The 16,303-nt window shown below is 49.8% G+C and overlaps 1 protein-coding gene across 1 annotated transcript in view; it reads right to left on the bottom strand.

Annotated features, from left to right (window-relative positions):
- Positions 1 to 16,303, bottom strand: part of XXYLT1 (xyloside xylosyltransferase 1) — a 169,465-nt gene that overhangs the window by 71,770 nt on the left and 81,392 nt on the right. Inside the window, 1 exon segment of the mRNA XM_019448788.2 lies at positions 2,239 to 2,371. Within this exon segment, the coding sequence (XP_019304333.1) occupies positions 2,239 to 2,371 (133 nt within the window).

Raw genomic sequence — 16,303 nt, 5'->3', positions numbered from 1 at the left:
ATAAACATTTCAGCTGGGGAGGAATGGAAGGGGAAGGTGGGAGCACCAAAAGGAGTTTTCATTTCTGCTGATTTGAGTGCACGAGCCCTAAGGACGGGGCAGTTTGGGCCTCTTTCAGCAGCCCAGCCACAGAGGTCTGATTTTCCTCAGATAATTAAAGACTCTGAAGGTGAGAAAAATTCAATTTCGTTTTGGATCTAAAATCTCTCAGAGATTTCTTTTGAGAAGTCCAGACAATTAAATTGATTTAAGTTTCATGGTTAATAAAATCCTAGATCTACAAAAAACATAAATTCTGGCCAAAACGATATAAATGTGATCACGTTTCCATGTATATTACATGAGAAGATTCCAGATCAGGCCTTGAAGGTATCACTGCTCTGACTGCATTTAAAAATGAGCCTGGTACAAGTATCCAGGAGACCCTGGCCCCTACTGAGCAGTGAGGAGCCCCCCCACCCCCGCAACAGACAGGCAGCCTCAGGACTGAGGAAAGACACTGAGGAAATGGTGAGTGGCAGGAGAGAGGGATCACAATGCCAGAGCCAGGGAAGGGAAGTCTAGGAGCACAACTGCTCCTGTTCTCACATGGGGGAACCCAGGCCCTGTGCACAGGGATGAGCACACAGGACTTTGGATTCTCAGTTCAGTGCTCCTTTCCAGCGCCTCCAGTTGTGAAATTGAGAACCACTGACATAAGATACACCTTGCGCGAAGGTGAGGGAATGAGGCCCGGAGGCTGCTAGGAGCTGGAAGTGGCAAGTGTTTGCCCAAAGCCTCCCGGAGTACTAGGCCCTGCTTTGTGATGGGGCGGGGGGCACCGTGGGAGAGGATGACGTCAGGGCGAACAGCCCACAAGGCCCAGGGGTTATCAGCCCTCTCAGAGGCCTCGCAGGAATTTCCTGTTATGTGATCTGCGTGTTGCAAATAACCACAAGCAAGCAGGCTGTCACTCTTCCCCTCTCTTTTAGGGGAAGCACGGGCTCTTGGGTCACCAGTCGCCTGTGCTCTGCAGCTCTCCAAAGGCGGCATGGCTCCAAGAATGTCCACAGGGAGCCAGCGGGAGGGGATGCGCAGAGAACAAAGAGCGGGCCAGCCCAGGGGACGGTGAAATCCCAGCTCCAGGCAGCTCGGTTCTGGGGGTGCTCTGGCTCTGCCCAGAGGAGGATCAGTCAGTGACCTGGAACTCTCTGGATCCAGAACCATGGGTCTAGTTTTTAACGAAAACTTGTACGTGCTTTTGCCTCTACTCTCCTTTGTTTCAACTGTAAGATGTATAGTACACACACAGGACGACGCGCAACCCCGTGCACGGCCCCCGTGGCAGAGGACTGACACCACACTGAGGCACTCCAGAGGCAACCTCCACCTACGTCCTGCTCCCCTCCCCACCCCCACCCCACCCTCTCCAGAGGGAATGCCGTGCTGGCTTTGGGGATCAGCATTTCCTTGGTTTTCCTTATAATTTTGGCCACATGGTACGCATCCCTGAAGATTACAGTTTAGTTTTGCCTAGTAGTGTGCGTAGGTACCATGTGCTCATTTTTGGTTTTGTGTAGAACTCACTCGGATGAAGGTATTTTATTTATCCATTCTGCTATCTACGGCATTTAAGTCATTCTCAGTTTTTGGCTACCACACGCAATGCTGCAATGGATATTCTTGAACATGTCTCCCAGTTCGCAGACGCTGGGGTTTCTCTACGACGCGTGCTTGACAATGAAGCTGTGCACGACGCAGAATGCGTTCTTTACTGTGAGCGGGGAACGCCAACCTGTGTTCCAGAGCTGTGCTGCCTTTGCCTCCTTACAAGACACTGAGAAACCCACTCTGCTTCAACAGAGGAGCGGTCACTGGTGACCGAGAGGCCAAGAAAACCTAGTTCATCATCAGACCAGCAAGTTAAAGCCATATCCTGATACCTCCCTCTGTAAGGCAAAGCCCAAGATTTTAAAATTCTGAGCTTAACCACAACCAACAACCAAAACAGCTCCCCTTTCTACAAGAAAAATGTCACACACTCCCCAATAAGAACGAGGCAGCATCTACGGCTTTGGAGCAGACCCACCTGCCCGCACTGTTGACGACAGGCAGTAAGTACAAATGTGTCTCTAAGAGATTAAGTGTAGAAAGACTGTCTACCGATAAATCCCAGTCTGAAGTAGGTAGCAGGAGAGGGGAAGGGGACAAGGGGTGGAGAGGGTCCTGGAGGCCACGTCCCCTACAGCTGCCACATACCTGTATACTGGCTGCATCTCTCTTGCTATGCCAATGACGGCGCCTGGCAGGAAATTGTCAAACTCCTCAAACAATTCCCGGATGTTGGTCTTGTACTTCAGGTCTAGGTCCAGCTGAATTATCCGCAGGATCTCTGGAGGAAAGAAAAAGAAAACAATAAGACACAGACACACATCCTGGGAGGCTCAGCCACTGACAGAAAATGAGTGGAAATTGCAGAAACAGGTAGTGGATCATTCTTACAGTCACTGAATGATGCAAAATTATGGCTGGAAACAGACGCGCTTCATCCACCAGCAACCCACTCCGCATGAGAAGCCTTCGTAAACAACCACTCCACCTTTCCTTCCAATCACAGGCAGGCATTTTGTTTATAACTCGGTGACCATGTGCCCTACTTCAGGCCCACTGTCCTGGTGTCATTGTCAACAGCACACCACTTCATTCTCAAAAGGATCTAGTGCTGAGCATACAGGTGTTTCTCTTTGGGGCACAGCTGGTAAACGACCCACAGGAGAGAGAGCTGAAAACCCGCCCTTATTAGCACGTTCTGCAAACGTAGTGTGTCAGGCTGGGATGCTGACCCAAAGGGGAACAGCTGAAAGACTTCAGATACTGTTTTTATTCCACTGGCTGAAAGACAAAGTGAACTATAATTAGACAAACTGAGTCTCACAATTACCTGGCACATAAGCTCTGTTTGTTTCTGTTGCCTCCAGATGACTCAGGGTGAGCGGGGAGGAGGGAGGCACTGGCTAAGTTCTCTCCTCCTTCCCCTACCAAGCCTGACTCAGCGCCTGTGCCAGCAGGGGACTGGACCTAGCTGATGGGGCCTCTGCCCCCCACCCCAGGAGTGATAGCAGGTGACTGAAACCAAGAGGGGAGGAACCAGTGCGGACATGAAATGGGAGGGGCTGCAGGGGCTCCAGACAGGGGGCGCTCAGGGTCAGATGATGGAGGAGAGAAAGTGCTCTGCACTGAGGAGGAGGCCTGAGGTGGGAATCGGACACGAAGTGCAAGTTTCAGCTTTGCTGCTGATTAACTCTGTGACCCTGGGAAAATGACTTGTTTAAATCCTAGCTGTCTCATTTGTTAATGTGGGGGTGATACAACGGGCCTCGGGAGGCTGTGGTGCTGGGAAGAGGAGAGGACAGATGGGAAACATCTTGTATTCAGGCTGCAGAGGACTGCAGGAATCCAGGGTCTGGAGAGTAGGGAACTCACTGATGCCTGACGCAGTCAAGGGAGACTTCATGGAGGAGGGAGACTTGGGCTGGGCTGTGAACTATGGGCATGCCTGGGCAGCTGAGGCACACTAACACCCATCCGGAACATGAGGCTCCCCCCAGGACATGACGGCTGTCTGAGCACAGGCTTCCCGAGGAAGCCCTCTGAAGACAGGGACCCTATCTTTGGCATCTCGGCCTCCACCCCTTCATAGGGCAGGCCTTGGTGGTCAGTAAACACTCAGGAATGTTTGTAGAATTCAATAGCCATTCTCGAAATTAGTTTATGAAGAAATCACAGCTTATGATTCCAGAAAAACTGATTCATTTGTTCTTGTTCTCTTTTCCTTTGTGGCACAGGAAAAAAAAAAAAAAAAGACAAAACAAAACAAACAACACATCAGTTGACGTTTGACGTGAGCGTTCTGAAAAAAATAAGTTACACTAGGTGAGACCCCAGCTGCCCAGGCCGGAGGAAAGTAAGGGGGCACCAAAGCCACGCCTCTCTGGCCCTGTGGGAAGGGGATGCAGGAAAATGAGCTCGCCCAGCCATGGAACACCGCTGCCTGCCTGGCTTCACACTGCCCATCCCCACACGCCAATGAGTAAAACTGCTGCTCTCCCTCCTGCACTAAAGACAGCAATAGCAACAACAGAGAAACCAGGAAAGGTGACAACTCGGGGCCTGCGGTCGGGAGGCCCTTGTGTTAACATCACTGTCTCCCAGAAAGCTGCCTTAAACTAGGAGTGGAGAAGAGAGACAGACCACGGGGCAGAGCCTCAGGGCACCCGTTGCTTTCAGAGGTGGCCCTGGGGAACAAACACACAGTACCTGATGGGGACCTTAGGGAAGGACACTGTGTCCCAGGAGAGAACATCTAGGAATGAGAATCGTAGTCATCAAGAAGTCATGGTGAGGGGGTGCACACACACCCCCTCCAGCCACTTTTCTTCCTCCCTCCCTCCCTCCCTTTCTACTTCCTGTGCCCCAAGCTCCTACATCCAGGGTCTCAGGTGATTCTTACACACAGTAGAGCAAAGCACTTAATGAGACAGGGACAGGAGGGCACCATCATCCTGAGGAGAGAAACCACATCACGACAGGTTCTGCCGAGGAAGGTGGTGGAAGGGAACAAGGGCATTTGGCCGAAAGATGGGGAGGCCTCAAGGATGTATGGTGGAACTTCTGTGTGGTACTGACAGGGCTATGCAAGAAGGGGAAACGTCATCCTCATGGCTCCAGGGTGTACCTCCAATGACACCAGTGACAGTCACATGGAAGCACCTACCCTTTCTGTGAGTGGTTTTTAAGTACCCAATATTGCACAGGCACTTAGCTTACTTCTCATAACCACCCAACGTGTTGAGTTATTCCTATGTTCAGATGAAGAAACAGCCTTAGGAAAGTTAAAAACAACAGCCCAAGGTCCCACAATAAACGAGTGCTGGAGCTGGGGTCTGACCTTTGGTCAGCTTCACATGAAAGCCCAGCACGCTCTTTCCAGTTGACCCTGATTCCCCTCCGATCAGAGAGAAGCTCCAGGGAGGCAGATCTGGCACCCCCTGCCACCATAGAGGGGCACAGCAAAGAGCCAAAGACCTTGACAGACAAAAAGCGGAGCAACAAGCTGGCCAAATGTAGAACGTAAGGGAAGTCCTCTACATGCAAATAGTTCCGCTATAATTAAAGGAACTCCCAGTGGTGGAGAGGCCATTCAGTCAGCTGGTCTTCCTTGAGAGTCTACCACGTGCTATGTGTACCCCTTGGTCTTTCAAGACCATCTAAATCCAACCTATTCTGCGAAGTGCAGCCCGAATGCCTCCTTCCCTCCCCTGCTTGGACAGGCCCCGGTCAAAGTCATGGGCACTGCCACCTGGGTACCTGCCTCCCCATCTTTGCCAGAGTGAGTGTTCCTTGAAGGTGAGAATGTGCTGGGAGAGCAGAGTTCAGGGGCATCAGATGTCTCCTGAAGAGACCCAGCTCCTTCATTTTGGCAGAGCCCTGGCCTTGTCTTAAGAAGCCCATCGATGAATCTAAGCACTTTCCCTGCCCTTTAGGGACTGGCTGGGAGTAAAGCTGGAAAACGCCACGTGCGGCCCTGAGACACAGGAATTTGAGATATTTTTATGGTTTTATAACTCCTCACTTGTAAGGTACCTTATTTTACTATAAGTTGCTAATACTTCTTCCAAGAGGGACTTCACCAAATAAGTTAACTGGTTAGGAAGGGAAGAGGCAGCAGGTGTGCACGAACGGACTTCTTCACACTGATGTGAAAGGACTGACCCAGTTACTACTCTTTGGGCTGAGGCAGGAGGACACTCCCTTCTGTTCTGAGAGCCGACAGCCCTCAGAGCAACCTGCAATGTCATGCGGGCATCTATCCAGACGGTTATTCTTTTATGTGATTTTGAAATAAGATGCCAAGTTGCAAATGTCACTGCTGGAAAGAGGAAGATGCTTACTAGGAAGGCTGGAATGGACTGGGGTGAGATTCTCTTAAAGGGCCCTGCTCCTCTGGCCTCTGGTCCTTGGTGTAGTCCTCTCTCTGTGGGAACTGCATGGCTGGGGCAGGGGAGGTGGTATCTATAATGTTGAAAGGCTCTTCTAAAGATGAAATAAGATGGATACATGGCAGTGGCAGCAATGGTGACGGCCCAGAGGGAATGCTGGCTGGAGGACGGCTGTAATGACAGCAGTTATGACCACTGAGATTTAAGTAACAAATGGGTGAGATAACTGACTCCAAAATAAAAAGGAGATGAAATCTATAAAGCATGGGAAAAAGCATCTCAGAAAAGGGACTAGACATCTACAAAACTCAAAACAATGGCCAGCGTCCAGGCTGGGTGAATGTCTGCCATGTCAGAATCCCGTGAGAAAATGGTTAAAAAAAAAAAAAAAAAAAAAAAAGGCAGAATAATCTAGGATAACAGATCTGAAAGAAGAGCAAATCTACCCATTATACAGATGGAGAAACTGAGGACCAAGGATGACACGGGACTTGTCAGGGGTCACACAGTTGAGCTAAGTGGCAAAGCTGGTCCCAGAACTCAGGTCTTCTGATTGCCTAGCTAATGCTCTCATGTCAATTAGTGCCCCCCACCCTCTACCCACTCCCAATTTGGGCCATAAACTCAAGAGCAGAAAACACTGTGGCCAAAATAATATGGCCCAAAGGGCTGTGCGCAAGACTTGCCAGGCACCCAATACAAGCAGCTCATGGAAGATGTGCATATCATACCATGAAAACGTAAACCTGAAGATAAATAGTCGCAGCTAAAGAAAGAAGAGACCTCCATGATCCACATACTTTATAGCCAGCTTTTGGAAAACTGCTCTCCATATTCTCACATTAACATCAGGCAGGGATGTCAGAAAACAACCAAAGCCAACAAATCTTTAAATTTCTCTAGGAACACACCTTGAGTCGCACATTCAAAGGGAGGCAGAAGCCTGACTTAACAACCAGGAGTCACCCATGGAGACACAAGCTCAGTGCCTGGTGTGAGAACTGCAACAGCCAGTAGAAAAACACTGTCCCCCCACCTCCGCTGGTCTACCACCCAGTCATCTTCTGTTCTAGCTGGACCTGTTCACTCCTGGAAACATGTTTGCTGCGACATCCAGTTAGTCGGAAGATGGGCCATCCAACCAGCCCCTCAAACTTACCAATCTTGTCATGTATGTGTTTAATCACAAAACCGAGAACTGAAGTGTGTCATTTTCTCAGATAGAAGGAAGCTTGCCCATGTGTTAGGAAAAGTCCTGTGTGGCATGAGGGATTTGAGGAACATGATCCTCAGATGAACACCAGGGCTGAGGCAGGCTGGCCAGACCCCTCAGTAGATGACAGAATGCAGAGGAACTCCCAGCAGTGTCCCTTCATGGATCAGCATTCAGGACTTTGAACACTGGTTTCCATGGGAGACGGTAGTTGGCAAGAGATCAGACAGGCTGACCCCGGGCCATTTCAGGAAACGGAAGAATTGCTGCATCCTGGGTATAGAAGGCGGTTCAGGGGTCCTGGCTGAAACCCCCAACCACAGGACTGATAAACATCTGACAATAAGACAGGAGCCACTAGTATGTGTCAACTCAAAGTGGGAAAGGATGCTAAGGATCTAGGTGGGATTTTTGGTCTGAGACCTTTTTCCACTTGAACTTCAAGGGGGTAAAGTAGTGGTATCATCTTCACAGGGGCCACATCCACTCACCTCACTCTCTCATGCTCCCATTGGAGGCTAACAAAATGGTGCCACTTGTTTCTAACAGGTTAGAAAAGGAAAGACGGGACTAGAAGTGCTGGCTACAAATGCAGCTTTCAAGACCTAGACCATTACCATCATGACCACCCTGGCCCTGGAGAGCACGGAGGAAGTAATTGACTGCCCAGGTGACTGTACTCAGGGTTCAGGAGGCCCAACCCGGCTGCTGGCGCCTGAGGCCCCGAGCACAGCCTGGCTGAGCCAGAGGGTCCATTCCTCTGCTCCAGTGCACGGCAGAAGACAACATGCGCGGCCTTAGAACCAGCTGGGCGCTTCCCAAGTCAACATTCCCCCGTGGAAAGGCTTGAGACAGCTCATCATCAGCCTTCAATTACATCAGTCACAAGGCATGTCATCTGACCATGGATGGAATTACAACCCAGAGTGAGTAATTAATGATACCCAAAAACAAACAAAAGGGGAAAAGAAGCCTCTTTTCCACTCCCCTCCCTTCTCCGAGCCCCAGAAGTAATTCCTGGTAGATGCATCCTAACACACACAGAACACCACATGACAAAATAGATCAGGGAATTATGAAAAGACAGACACGCTTGGGTAAGCACTGGGCCTACCATCCTGCACAACGAACGGGCCTTCTCCGAGGGGGCAGATTGACTGTGCAAGTGCCTCCTTTCTCCTTCTGTCTTGAAAAAGCTTCAGAGCTTTCCAGAGATAAATATTTATAACACATCAGAGGGCTTTCACCTCAGAACACTACCCCTAGCTTTCCATTAGCCAGGAGAGGGTTCAGGGAGAAGGGGACACTGTGGCAACCCGAGTCTGTGAGGTGTCATGAGGTGGAGAATCTGGAAGCAGCTGCTTGGAAAGGAAGCTTGATTTCTCACTGTCTGCTTGGAAAACACTGCAACAATTTGCCACCTGTTTTATCCTCCTCTGGTGCTTCGTAATGGCTCCTCAGAGGCACATCTGGCCTGCAGGAGCCAAAGGCCACTGAGAGGGGTAGGGACCCCCCCCAATGGTAAGAGGCCCACGGCCCAGGCCCAATCCTGATGTGCCGCACCAGCCACGCCAGACTGGCTGCTCCTGCTGCACAGGGTCTCGGGCTGTGATGGAAGACTGGCCACCACAATGCACAGACCCCAGCGGTGCCCCTGAGGGCGTCTGTAGTTGACGGTGGCTGTGGTGATTCTCAGACCCAACAGAGAACTTGGGTCTCTTCCCAGCTGGGCCTTTCCCTGTCCCTCAAAGCCCCCCTCTCCACTCCCTTCGCGGCATAAGGCCCAGCTGCAGGACGGCAGGCTAACTATGGGGAGAGCTGCCACCAACGAAGGTGGGACATGCCAAGCGTCCAAGGCCTTGGGTACAGACTCCTGGGGCTCCTCCAGCCTGGTCACACGGTCCCTCCTGAGGAGCAGAGAGATGGTATCCGTGTGCCAGGCCATGACGAGGGCTTTACACTTACCGAGCCAGCTCATGAACCTCTGCTTCACTTCTGCCAGGCGGCCATTAGGACCTCCTGTGTTCAAATGAGAAACCAGAGGCAGAGAGAGTATGGGCAACTTGTCTAAGGCAACCTAGTGAGGAAGCGTCAGAGTTGAGATCACAGACTTCCTCACCCAGCAGTGCGTTTGATCCACCACACACGGGTTTACGTGTGTGCCTTCACACACAGATGTCTGAAATGCCTTCAGATGTCCCTGAGGCCCTTTTAAAATCGCCCTATCTTTAAACATATGAAATGCTGCCACATCAAGGATGAAAACATCAGACAGCTCCAGAGCACCCCGGTACAGTGGCTGGGGCTTCTGTGGACAGAGAAGGGGTTCCCACCTCCCACAACCACCTCCCTCAAGACCCTTACCCTCAGTGAGCTGAAAAACTATTGGAGTTCCCTTCCATTGAGCAGAGGCCAACGGAGAAACTTGGGGGCGGGGGGGTGGGGGGGGGTGGGGGGGGAGAGTTTCACGCCACAAAAGTTGAGAGGAAGTTTTCAATGACAATAGCCAACAGGCAGAAAATGTATTATAATCATTTAATCATCCAAATGCTCTGAGATTGGTATTATGATTTCTGCTTGACAAATGAGGAAATGAAGTATGGTAATCAAGATCACACAGCTGGAAAGTGGCAGGGCTGAGACTCACAAGGGAATGCTGGGCTCTAAAGCCCATCTTGCTCTTCACCACCCCCGTCCCTTCCCCCCTCCCCGCCCCCCTCCCCAGGGTGGCCAGGACACAACAGGCTGGACTCTGCAGATGCTGCTCAGCCAGGAAGTCCCTGACTCTCCCCAGGCTGATCTCTGTTTTCCACATCAGCAGCCTGCACCTACCTCTGGGGGAGGAGCGAAGGGAGGAAATGGAGTTCCTGCGAGTGATTTATACAACCTGTTAGCAGCTCTGGTAAAAGGTTTGGGGGCCAAGAGGTTGAAATTAATGGCCACAGTCAGTTTTATGCATTAGCTATACAACAAATTCTTTCTTCCAGCCCTACTCACCCCCTCTCAAAATTAAGCATGGAAAAGTGAGTGTGAGCTATGGCTCCGCGCTCACATTTTTTATAACTATCAGCTCCTGTTTTGTGGACAAAACAAAACAAATTATTATGAAAAGGCACAGTTTTTGCTTTAGCAACAGTGTAACATGAGCCTCCTCCCTCACCCCTAGTGCCTTCGGTGACTAGGTATATAAATCATATCCTTTAGGATAGGACAGAATTTATTTCCAACTTGGCTGAAAAACTTTAGGGACATATATAACATACAACAACACATATAACACCTGGTCTCAATTTTCCTCTCACTTCTATTGCCAATATGAAATTATAGCTCATGTATCTTTACGAATTTTAATCTACAGAGGAAACTGAATTTTGGATTTGGAAAGCAGAACATCCGCCTTTCTTTCCTTTCTATGGCATGGATGTCCGTGGCCCCCGCTGGCCTCTCCACAGCTTCTAGCTCTCTGGGGTCTGCTAGAAACTTGATTTTTTATCTGCAAAGGCTTAAGCCCTGCTTCCTATCTGGGGCATGACCACATTCTGGCTTTGTTCACCAACACGGAGACTGACGCCAGGTCTCTGCTCTTCACCAGGAGGCTTTTTTCAAAGAGCCCTGGGGATGGCAGCTGGAGAAAACAGTCCTCTTTGGGCAGAAGTCACAGGTGTTTTCTGAAAATAGTGATACACTGACCACTGGTCTACCTGAACGCTCTCACGGCTCAACTTTCCAAACTGCTCACTCTGAGGTTCTTCACCGGAATTGTGGGGGCCCCTGTTTCTAATCTCATCTGCCCTCACTCTTTACCTCCCCCAACCACTCTCTCCCTCTTTCTCGCATTTGAGCCCAGGCCACACCTATGGACTCAGTGTAAAATTAGGAAAACTAGGGGCGTCTGGGTGGCTGGGTCAACTGAGCGTCTGACTTTTGCTCAGGTCACAATCTCACGGTTCATGAGTTTGAGTCCTGCATCAGACTCACTGCTGTCAGCCTGTCAGCACAGAGCCCACTTTGGATCCTCTGTCCTCCTCTTTGCCCCTCCCCCGCTTGCACTCCCCCAAAGGAAAAGTAACAAAGGTTTTATTCCACTGCCTGCAGCCTCCATCCCTATGCCAAGCTCTGACACACACTGGTGCCCCTGGCCCAGCCAGCTTGTCTGGGCCTGGTCACCGCAGCCTGCCCCTTAGGTTTATGCAAATGCCAATGGCAATAACAGGACTGATTCCTTATATTTTTATGGCACATAGCAACGTGCAAAGTGCTTTCCCAACTCACAAAACGCTTTGCTATGCTTTAGCTTGTTTAAACCTTACAACAACCCTAGGGGGCAGGGGCATCCATGTGGGTTGGGTCCAGCTGCATAGAACAGAAGATGTAAAGTAACAATGGTTTGAACACACAGAAGACTAAAGCTAAGTCATCCAGGGGTGGTAGGGCCACTTCATGAAGCTGTCAAAGGTCCTGGCTCCTACCTTTCCGTTCTATTATCCTAGACCTGGTTTCCATTCTCAAGGTCACTGCATGGTGCCAGAGAGCTACTGAGGCTCCAGGCAACAAGGGGTAAGAAAGGGAAAGGTTCCCTCCCCTTACCCCCTGCAATGAGGCAGACCCTTTGAACAACTTTCCTGGAAGTCCCTAATTTAGTCACATGGCCACACCTAGCTGCAAGGGAAGCTATGAAATTATTTTACGGGGCATAATGCTGCACCCAAATAAATGGGATTCGCTTATAAATGAAAAAGAAGGGGCACCTCAGTGGCTCAGTCAGTTGAGCGTCTGACTTTGGCTCAGGTCATGATCTCGTGGTTCGTGGGTTCGAGCCCCACATCGGGCTCTGTGCTGACAGCTCGGAGCCTGGAGCCTGCTTCGGATTCTGTGTCTCCCTCTCTCTCTGCCCCTCCCCCACTTTTGCTCTGTCTGTCTCTCTCAAAAATAAACATTAAATAATAATAAACAAACAAATAACTGAAAAGGAAGAGAATGGACACAGAGCAGCAACTAGCAGTACTTCCACAGCTGGCACACAGTAATTCCACTCACTTGACAGGTGAAGAAATACAGGCCCAAAGGATTAGGCTTTGCTAAGCTGACATCATCAATAACGGCAAAACAGGAACCAAGCCCGTGTCCTCTGACCCATGTGCACACACCTCTTCCCTGTTCAGGAAGCCCTCTCGCCGCTGGTGAGCTCCTGCCACGCTCCCGTCCGCCCACCTTCCAGACCTCCGATCGGCCCTCACCGGCTCCTTGCTGGCCACCCCTGAGAGTGTGCCCACCAGGGCAGGGCTCCTCCATCACTGGCTTCACTCGTCACATCCAGGCCGGCTCTCCACCCTGTGTCCCAATGTGTCTCTCGGAATCCAGACACAGTCATGAGGAAGGTGAACCACGCCAGAGACAGTGAGACCCCAGACAGCAGGGCAGGCCCTTCAAACGGTCTCCAGAACGCCACGGGAGTTCTGTGAGCACGACACCTCGCTTGGGGGGCACCACGCGGGGGTGGCTGCCACCTCCTCACCCAGTTTCTGGTGGCAGGCCTCTCAGGCGCCCATTCTGGCACTGAGAGCACACTTGACACGCACTGCTTGGTTGTGTGCTGGGCCAGAAGGCTGACCAAGGGCCCCTGGTGACGACACCCACGCGAGCACAGACCATCCTGCAGTCAGTGTCCTAGCACTGCGGCCATCTCTTCCACGTCACTAATGAAACGGTTTCTGTATTTTGGCAGTTCCTCCCGGTATGGATGATGAACCCATTACTCCTTCCTGGGCCTGAACGTCCTGAGGCCTTTTCACCCAGTGGACTCACCCTCCTCTCTGTGGGGTCCTGCAGCCTACCGCTACCCAGGTCTCCCCCACCCCCTCTGCAGCGAACGCAGCAGAAGGACCTGCAACCACGGCTGAGACGCCGCACGAGGAGGGTAAGTGCGATCAGGGGAAGAGCCAGCTGCCCCTCTCAGAGAAGCAGCAGCCTGGCCGCGGGCACAGGAGCAAGTTCTCCCAGGACCGCAGGGCAGCCGAGGAGAGAGCGGCCCCACGTCACTCCTTGTGCCCAGAAATCCACATCGCAGCAACTGTCGAAGGGAAAAACCAGTTTCTCCGTGTTAGGAGCCCAGAAATACCTTTCTGAGGCTTATATGCAAAGAACTACCCATTCCCTTACTTTTTGCAGCAGGAGAAAAAAAATATGGTTTTAATCTTTTGGGGAGCAACACCTGTGGGCCCGTGACAGTTTGCAAACTGACTTGGCCAGTGGTCAGATAGCTTTTCAGGTTTCTTGTCTCCTGAGCCAGGCCTCTTGCCAAAATGTCATGTTGTTTTATTGATTCTTATGCTACGTTAAAAAAAATGATCTATCATCACCTATAAAATGAGGTTCCAAATGCCACATACTGTGCTAAGCATTTTTATGTATTTTACCTCATTTAATCTTTACATGTAGGGATTACTGTCCCTATTTTATAGACTCTCCCACCAACACAGTGGTGTTTCAATGCTTTCACCCCTGTTTACCAAGGTTAAGGGGAGCCTCGCAGGAGCCTAAGTCTGCTAAGAATTACCCGAGAACCTGAGGAAGCCACAAGACTCCATTCTAACTTCCATTTAAAACACAAATCTGGGGCCGCCTGGGTGGGTCAGGCAGTTAAACATCTGACTCTGAGTTCGAGCCCCGCATCAGGCTGTAAGCTGACAAGTGAAGCTTCTTTGGGATTCTCTTTCTCCCTCTCTCTGCCCCTCCCCCACTGCACTGTCTGGCTCTCTCAAAATAAATAAATAAGCTTTTAAAAAATTAAAAAAAAATAAAATACAAATCTGCCTTCCTATGGAGCAAGGGTGCCTGAGAAACCCCCTTCCTAACCTGTTCCCATCCCAGACTATAACCAAAAAGATTCTGTCTTCCAAACTGTACCTAAGCACTAATTAATTCATTTCTGTTTTAATTAAATCTTAATTTCATTTAATTAACTAGTTTCTATTTTATAATTAAAATTTAAGTCATTTGTTTTAATTTTTAATTAAAGACATAAAATATAATGCCAAACTGACATAATTGCAGATGAAATTTAAAAAAAAAAAAAATTAGGCCTAAATATTTCAGTGTGTATTTCCTAAGAAACTTCATGACAGCACAACTATCAGGACCGGGAAATTAACATTAATGCATCACTACCATTTAATCTATAGTCCCATTCAAAATCTGTCAATTGTCCAAAAACAAAAACAAAACTTCTGGTCTAGGATGGAATATAGTTGTCACATCTCTTCCGCCTGAAGTAGTCCCTCGGTCTTTCCTCATCTTGTGTGACCAGGGACAATTTGAGGAGTACAGGCCAATTATTTAGTAAAATCTCCCTCAACGTGCATTTGTCTAATGTTTCCTTGCGATTAGATTCAGGTTATGCATCTCTGTCAAGAACACCACAGACGCAGTGCGGTGTTCTTTTTGCTGTCACATCAGGAGGCACAGCATGTCAATTTGTCCCATTACTGATGATGTTAATTTCAATCGTAAAGTTACCGTTTGTTCTTTGTAACAACAGCATTATGTGGGGAAACGTTTTGAGACAGTGAAAATATCCTATTCCCGAACAAATTTTTGCCTGCTCTGGTTCAGTATCCATTGATTCGCCTCACCTGAATAAATTATTACTATAATGGTTATCACCAAATGGTGACTTTCGAACGCCTTCATTCCCTCTACGTTTATTAGCTGACATTCTACTGTAAAGAAGAACTTTCTGGCATCCCTGCTTACAACAGGTCGTGCCGGGCAAATTCTTCCCTGACTGGAAGGCTTCGGGGTCACCTGCCACAGGGGCACTGGACAAGGGAGCATCAGGGTTGCTGGCGGTGTGACTTCAGATCCATCCTCCAAGAACCCAGTGGGAGGTGGGAGGGGCGGGAGGGATGGAAAATGACCCTCTTGGAAAACCTCCAGCGGTACCACGCTAGAAGGCCCCTGTGCATTCTTACAAAAATAAGTAAGTGAATAGAGAGACTAGTAGGACATGACTGCGTATTGCAGATAGTTTCAGAAGGCGACACCACCCCACCCTGTCTTTCCTCTATTTCGTAAAACAAGCAATGCATGGGCTCTACCTTATTTAATGAAACGTGAATTTAAGGACTTAAGGCAAGTGTGAGTAGACAGGGCACTGGGGTAGAGGCCTGGCTCACAGGTCTGACTCTGCCACTACGTCCAGCCTTGGGCAAGCCACCTCCCATGTGGGCATCAGTTCTCCCAGACTGTAAAGACGAGCGGGTTAGGACACACGTCCTCCAAGACCCCCACCCCGGCCCTGCCACCCATGATTCTGAACAGAGGTGGCCCTTTTCCCTCACTCATAACCCAGCGGCTGTTCTCAGAATAGCACATTTATCAGGCACAGGAGATAGGCCTCTCTGTGTTGACCTCAGCCATGCCAAGCCAAACAAGTCATAAAGTCCCTACTGCATGCCAATGTAGTATGACAGTGTGGAGGAGGTTCAGAAATGAATGACATTGTTACTAGCCTCAAAAACTGCAAATCTAGTAGCATTTTCATTATATATTCTCTGCTGCCGCCACTACTGCTTCCAATCCTCCTTATGAGCATTCTTCACGGTGATAAGTATTACCATATGAAACTAACATTTATGTAGTACCTACAGTGTGCCACACACTGGATTACTCAAAAAAAATTTTTCTAATGTGTATTTCTTTTTGAGAGAGACAGGGACAGAATGTGAGTGGGTTAGGGGCACAGAGAGGGAGGCACAGTATCCGAAGTAGGCTCCAGGCTCCGAGCTGTCAGCACAGAGCCCGACGCAGGGCTTAAACTCACGAGCTGTGAGATCATGACCTGAGCCGAAGTCGGACGCTCAACCGACTGAGCCACCCGGGCGCCCCACACTGGATAACTTTTAAATCTCCCAGTTCCCATTTAACAAAGGTGGAAAACTTAGGTTTATAGTAGCCACAGAACTTGCCCAAGGTCACTCAGCTGGTGAGTGACAAAGCAGGAATGCACATCAGGCCTAAGTGTTTCCAGAGTCTGAGTTCTTTCGCCTCCACAGGCTCCCTTTAAACACTTTCGCTTCGAAATCCACCCATACCCCATGCCAGTTTATCTGTT

The sequence above is a fragment of the Panthera pardus genome, unplaced genomic scaffold (assembly GCF_024362965.1).
Source record: "Panthera pardus isolate Hobbes unplaced genomic scaffold, ASM2436296v1 HiC_scaffold_16, whole genome shotgun sequence".
In the NCBI taxonomy this organism is placed as follows: Eukaryota; Metazoa; Chordata; class Mammalia; order Carnivora; family Felidae; genus Panthera; species Panthera pardus.
Note: the sequence above shows the minus strand (reverse complement) of the source record. Positions and strands in the feature narration are given on the sequence as shown.